We start from the raw sequence: 6,518 nt of genomic DNA, 5'->3' as shown, positions 1-6,518 counted from the left end.
TCAAAATATAAATTGTGTGGAGGAAAATATGTATCTCTGACATTTACATATATTTGTATCCAGGAATGTATCGCTCGTTTTATATAGCTTCTGTCCATAGCATCGCGCGCGTGTGTGCGCGTGCGTAGTGCGTGTGCACGCGAGAGGTTGGTTGTGTCCTAGTATTCCTCTCCCAATGATATGTTCTACACCAGTGGAATTCAGACTTTTTCATACCAAGACCCCCGCCCCTCCCATGACTATATATTGTTTCGGGGACCCCCACCCCACCTAAGGGTTTGCCCGCCTATGAATGTCCAGAGGGGGCCACGCTCTTTAAAATATAAGCATATTTTCTTCTGCTTATATTTTCAGTTAAAATCAGTCACATTAATCCTTTTTTTATATTAAAAAAGTCATTGTAATACCTTTTTAAAGTCTGCCCCCCCCCTAACCTGTCCCCCCCCCACAAAGCCTTGGGGGCCCCCTAGGGAGGCCAGCGCCCCAGTTTGAACACCACTGTTGTACACATATTTGAATGTCGCAACCGCACCGCACACCTATCCAAAAGGGACGTAAAAGAGATGGTTCCGTAACCATAGAGACTCCAGGGGTTCCAGTAGACCACCTCTTGTTACATTGTGGAAGCAGTGCAGTCAGAGCCCGCTGGAATATATTTCAGGGTGCACTGTCTGCCGGGAGAGGGCTTCTTCGCGTGACGGAGCCTGTCTGCGCCCGCACTTCATGCCTGGTCATGCCACCCACCGCTCCCCTGGTTAATATTGCAGCAGAGCAGCTGCTCTTGCGGGCACCGAGTCGGCTAGCAACAGGGAAGAGAGAGCACGTGGTGCAAAGTTTCCACTGCAGGATTTTGCAACAACAGAGATTAGAGCGTCAACAAAGCCACGTGCTCGAGTCAGGGGAGGAGCAGCTCACATTTCCGGCAACAAAGGCAGCTGATATAAATCCAGCTGGGGGGAGCAGGGAGGCAGAAAAACAGAGCTGTGCTGAGCTGAGCGGACGGAGAACGCCGGGAAGTGAGCCAGGAGCAGGCCCAGGGCAGAGCACCTACTCCATCTTCCCCTATTCACCCCCCCCCCCACCGAAGCAGGCGCCAGGATGCCGTTCCTAGGACAGGACTGGCGGTCCCCGGGGCAGAGCTGGGTGAAGACCGACGACGGGTGGAAACGCTTTCTCGATGAGAAAAGCAACTACATCAGCGACATTACCAGGTGAGAGGCAGTCAGCACCCGCCTACAGGTGGGGACCCCCCCCTTACACCAAGAGTTTCAGCAGTTCTTCTGGTGTGGTCCACACCTTACACCATGAGTTGCAGCAGTTCTTCAGGTGTGGGACCCCCTCACACTAGGAGTTGCAGCAGTTCTTCCGGTGTGGGCCACCACCGTACCCCAAGAGTTGCAGCAGTTATTCAGGTGTGGGGCCCCCCTCACACCAGGAGTTGCAGCAGTTCTTCAGGTGTGGGACCCCCTCACACCAGGAGTTGCAGCAGTTCTTCAGGTGTGGGCCCCCCTCACACCAAGAGTTGCAGCAGTTCTTCAGGTGTGGGCCCCCACCTTACACCAGGAGTTGCAGCAGTTCTTCAGATGTGGCCCCCCTCACACCAAGAGTTGCAGCAGTTCTTCAGGTGTGCCCCCCCCTCACACCAAGAGTTGCAGCAGTTCTTCAGGTGTGGGCCCCCACCTTACACCAAGAGTTGCAGCAGTTTGTCAGGTGTGGGACCCCCCTCACACCAAGAGTTGCAGCAGTTCGTCAGGTGTGGGCCCCCTCACACCAGGAGTTGCAGCAGTTCTTCCGGTGTGGGACCCCCCTCACACCAGGAGTTGCAGCAGTTCTTCAGGTGTGCCCCCCTAACACCAAGAGTTGCAGCAGTTCTTCAGGTGTTGGCCCCCACCTTACACCAGGAGTTGCAGCAGTTCTTCAGGTGTGGGCCCCACCTTACACCAGGAGTTGCAGCAGTTCTTCAGATGTGGCCCCCCTCACACCAAGAGTTGCAGCAGTTCTTCAGGTGTGCCCCCCCCTCACACCAAGAGTTGCAGCAGTTCGTCAGGTGTGGGCCCCCTCACACCAGGAGTTGCAGCAGTTCTTCCGGTGTGGGACCCCCCTCACACCAGGAGTTGCAGCAGTTCTTGAGGTGTGCCCCCCTAACACCAAGAGTTGCAGCAGTTCTTCAGGTGTTGGCCCCCACCTTACACCAGGAGTTGCAGCAGTTCTTCAGGTGTGGGCCCCACCTTACACCAAGAGTTGCAGCAGTTCTTCAGGTGTGCCCCCCCCCTAACACCAAGAGTTGCAGCAGTTCTTCAGGTGTTGGCCCCCACCTTACACCAGGAGTTGCAGCAGTTCTTCAGGCGTGGGCCCCACCTTACACCAAGAGTTGCAGCAGTTCTTCAGGTGTTGGCCCCCACCTTACACCAAGAGTTGCAGCAGTTCTTCAGATGTTGGGCCCCGGGCTGGCGTTATTGTGTCCACCCTCCTCCCTTACGGCAAGCTGATGCATGCCTTCCAAGGTTAACGCATGGAGAGTGTCTCAGACAGCGTGGGCGTCCTTGCTTTGCCATAATAAAGGCAGGCCTCCCGGCCATAGGAATGCAAGAGAACGCAATAATGGGGGAAAGTGACACACTCATGCCTGATGACAACTTGAAAACCTAAGATAGGTGATGTAGAAAAAGACAGTTTACAGTGTGTTGTGTATAATGTGTTGGTAGCGGTGCCCATGAAACGTGGAATGTATTTGTCTAATATACAGTAGTATTGCCAGTTGTGTGGTGGGGAAGGGTTTTTATGAGGAAAAGGTCTGTTTTGAACACATGTTTTTGGTGAGCATGTCTGTGGGTTAACGTGGATGTACCACAGGGGTTCCATCTTCGAACATTTAAGTGGTCACCGCAGGTTAGGCCACCAAATTCTGGCTCTTCTTTTCGCCCTAGTGCTTGTCGTTTTGCTTTCCCGTTATGCATGCAGGGCTGCAAGGAACAGAATGTCTAGGACAAACTGGCCTGGCCGAGTACTGCTTCTGATATTCTACAGTTTGACATTTCTGCCTTCGGTTACAGAGTTTGTTTTCTGATGAACATTATCCCTACGTTAGTACATATTTCTAAATTTACAGCATGGCTATGGCCCATGATATCTTATCACGTTTCACTTCTTTACAGATTGACAATTACCCAAAGGATACCACTAGTTTCTGGTTTACTGATGGGCATTAGCCCATACGTTACGGCTAATCCTGTGGTTATAGGTGGACCATTTGCCCATAGGCTACCATAGTGTCCTTATTTTCAGATGGCCACTGGTCCATAGATGCCACTATTCCCTTGTTTACAGATGGACATTGGTCCACAGGTTATACTATTCCCTTGTTTACTGGTGGTGATTGGTCCATAGGTCACCACTAGTTTCAAATTTATATATGAGTATTATCCCACGTTACCACTACTCCCTGCTTTACAGATGGACACTGTCCGAGAGGTTATCACTAGTCAATTGTTTACAGATAAAGATTGGTCCACGGGTTACGCTATTCCTTTGTTTACAGGTGGACACTGGGCCACCAGTTACTGCTATTCCTTTGTTTACAGGTGGACTTTGATCCAAGGGTTACTCAGATGCCCTTGTTGAGAAATAGACATTGGTCCACAGGTTACCACTTGTCACTTCTTTGCAGTTGGACATTTGCCCAGAGGTTATCATTATTCCTTTGTTTACAGACGGACATTGGTCCTCAGTTACCACTATGACCTTGTTTACAGATGAACATTGGCCTACAGGTTACCACTACTTTGTTTACAGATGGACATTGTCCAACAGGTTATCACTGTTTCCTTGTTTACAGATCGACATTGGTCCACAGGTTATTGCTATTCCCTTGTTTACCAATGGGCATTGGTCCACAGGTTACCACTTGCCCCTTTGTTATAGATGGACATTTGCCCGGAGGTTATCACTATGCCTTTGTTTACATACAGACATTGGCCCTCGGTTACCACTATTTCCTTGTTTACAGATTGGCATTGGCCCACAGGTTACCACTACTCCTTTGTTTACAGATGGATGTTGCCCAACAGGTTTTCACTGTTGCCTTGTTTTCAGATGAACTTTGGTCCCCAGGCTACGCTGTTTTCTTGTTTAGAGATGGACAGTGCCACCGTATACCCTATATCCTTGTTAACAGGTGGACATTCGTCCACAGGTTACTGCTATTCTCTTGTTTACAAATGGACATTGGTCCACAGGTTATCGATTAAGTTGCATTACGTCAACTTCTTTTCAGCTGAAACGCATCATATTACGTCATAGGTTACCATAGGATACCACGTATTATTACCATAGGGCGCCATGTATTTACATATGGACCGTATTATACAGGCTCCTTGTTTCCAGATGATCATAGACCGTTGTGTTATTACCCCCGTAAGATTTTTATTTATTTATGTATTTTATTGTTGTATTTTTGTGGACACTGCACCTTGACACTGACAGAAACATTCCTCAAATCAGCATTTTCTTAGCAAGTCATCGCTTCCGGTCGGCCAACGCAGTGACGATGTCACTCTCCTTGGGCCCTCCACCCCCAGGTCATCGGGCCTAGTGGATCAATTATAACAGCCAGTCCGGGTTTTACCTGTAGTATTAATATATAGTGGCTGTGTTGATGGACGCTCAGTAGACGCCTGTGTACAGAAACTGGAGCAGTGGCCGAGGAGTTAATCTGCTTTGGAGCTCTCGCTCTGTTTATCTGCCAGAAAGCTGATTGGAAAGGGAGTTATAAACAGTGAGTCAGCCTGCTGGCGCGAGCCGAGGAGGAGGAGGAGGAGGAGGCGGGTGGGGGCAGACTGTGGCTCTGGCAGCAGGCAGTGCTGTATCACTAAGAGGCATGTGATGTGCGGGCCCTGCATCACCCCGGAGTGGGGGCATGCGGTACAGTGAAGTCAGTGCCCCAGAATCCCGGCCCTGCCTTATCCGCTCCACCAATCTGTGTTATCTTGATAGGCAACCCCCTGCAGTCTTCACTTTAGTAGTGGTATTGCTACACATTGAGTTTGGTGTTTGGTGTCTTCGACTGACTGTCAGTTTGCCACGTTTGTGTAACAATACTCGGTGGTGATACTGCACACGCCTTACACTATTTGTCATTGCTTCTGTAAATCCCTTTTGGTAGTTTTAACGTCCAGACAAAAAGTCCTCTGGAAAAGTAGACTCGTGAAATGAGACTTTTCCTGTGTTTTCCTGTGGTTAAAATGTGACTTGTAGCTGTGCTGTCTGTCTCATAAGTATTCTTAAACACGCTTAAGGTATTTCTCTTGTCAAAATTGTAAATGATTGATCCAGAAACCTGGCCTTACCCCCTATACATCCCCCCAAATACCACATGCAAAGACAGATAATATAACACAGCCCCCCACCCCCTGATACTTACCTTTACACCATCAGGCAACCCATAATACAAGTGTATTTAACTGCACATAAAAGAAAAGAGAAAACAAGCCAAAGAAATACTACATGTCGAGAGCTTCCTCTACCTGAGGGCCCGCCGGGCATTATTCGTTTACCGCAGATGTTGTGTGTGTGTTGGATAGTCCATGAAACGGAAGAGACAACGTGCTCTTGCCATTGCTAACCATTTCTCCCCAGAACTTCAGTGGCAGGGCTTGGATTAAGTTGGGAGGTTTTGTGAAATGTCTGTTCATCTCAGTGCTGTGTGGATGAGAGTTGTAGAATTTGTAATCAGGAGGCCCAGGTTAAAATCCTGGCTTTCTCACATCACCAAAGCTGTGTGATTCTGGGCCAATCACTTTAGCTCTCTGTGCCTTAGTCCACTTGTCTGGCATAATTGGGCATGCGTAAACCAGTGCACCCTACGCCCTCAACCCATAAGAAATGAATGCTATGCATAAAAAGGAAAGAGAAGTGGGCCATTTTGTTCTTCTTGGAGAGTTTACGGCAGGGCAATTCAGGCGTGTGTGTGTTAAGCTGTATGCTCAAGTCCCCCCACTAACTTGTAGGCTCGCCTGGACAGAGAAACTGTTCCAAATGGAACACTGGGGATACTGCATGTACATGGACAAGGGCAGCACACCCCCAACAGGCTGCAAGGATGGGGCTGATAATATCCTGAAACTTAACAAAATATTTAATAACTCTAGCTGTACGCTGCATATCGTACACCGATCTAGAGCTCTCTCTCACCCCCTCTTCCTGGCTCTTTCTCTCTTCAATTCTCTTTAGTCTCCGCCCCCTTAATGTGTGCGAGAGTTGCATTGTCAAGTGCGCGTTTCTTAGAGACACCCCAGCCACTGCTGACAGCTGCCCGACCAGAGGAAGAAACATTTATCTTGAAGGGCATGGAGTGTGTTTTTTTGTGTGTAAAAGAAGCTATTAAAAAAGCAAAAGAAAATAATTTTATTGTACTAAAATTGAAACTGTCACTTTTTACAACGTACTTTTCCAATTATGTAGAACGTTGCACGTGCCTTAAGAAGCAACGTGCCTTCCCAAAACCTAGAATAGCAATGCAG

General features: G+C 48.9%; 1 protein-coding gene across 1 annotated transcript in view; it reads left to right on the top strand.

Annotated features, from left to right (window-relative positions):
- Nucleotides 1-934: 934 nt before the first annotated feature.
- Nucleotides 935-6,518, top strand: part of FBXO32 (F-box protein 32) — a 50,270-nt gene continuing 44,686 nt past the window's right edge. Inside the window, exon 1 of the mRNA XM_069621586.1 lies at nucleotides 935-1,211. Coding sequence (XP_069477687.1) covers nucleotides 1,099-1,211 — 113 coding nt within the window. The 5' untranslated portion in view covers nucleotides 935-1,098. The remainder of the gene's footprint in view (nucleotides 1,212-6,518) is intronic.

Source organism: Ambystoma mexicanum, chromosome 5q (genome assembly GCF_040938575.1).
Source record: "Ambystoma mexicanum isolate Mex_15411 chromosome 5q, UKY_AmexF1_1, whole genome shotgun sequence".
NCBI lineage: Eukaryota > Metazoa > Chordata > Amphibia > Caudata > Ambystomatidae > Ambystoma > Ambystoma mexicanum.
The sequence above is the reverse complement of the archived record's forward strand: the minus strand, read 5'-3'. Positions and strand labels throughout refer to the sequence as shown.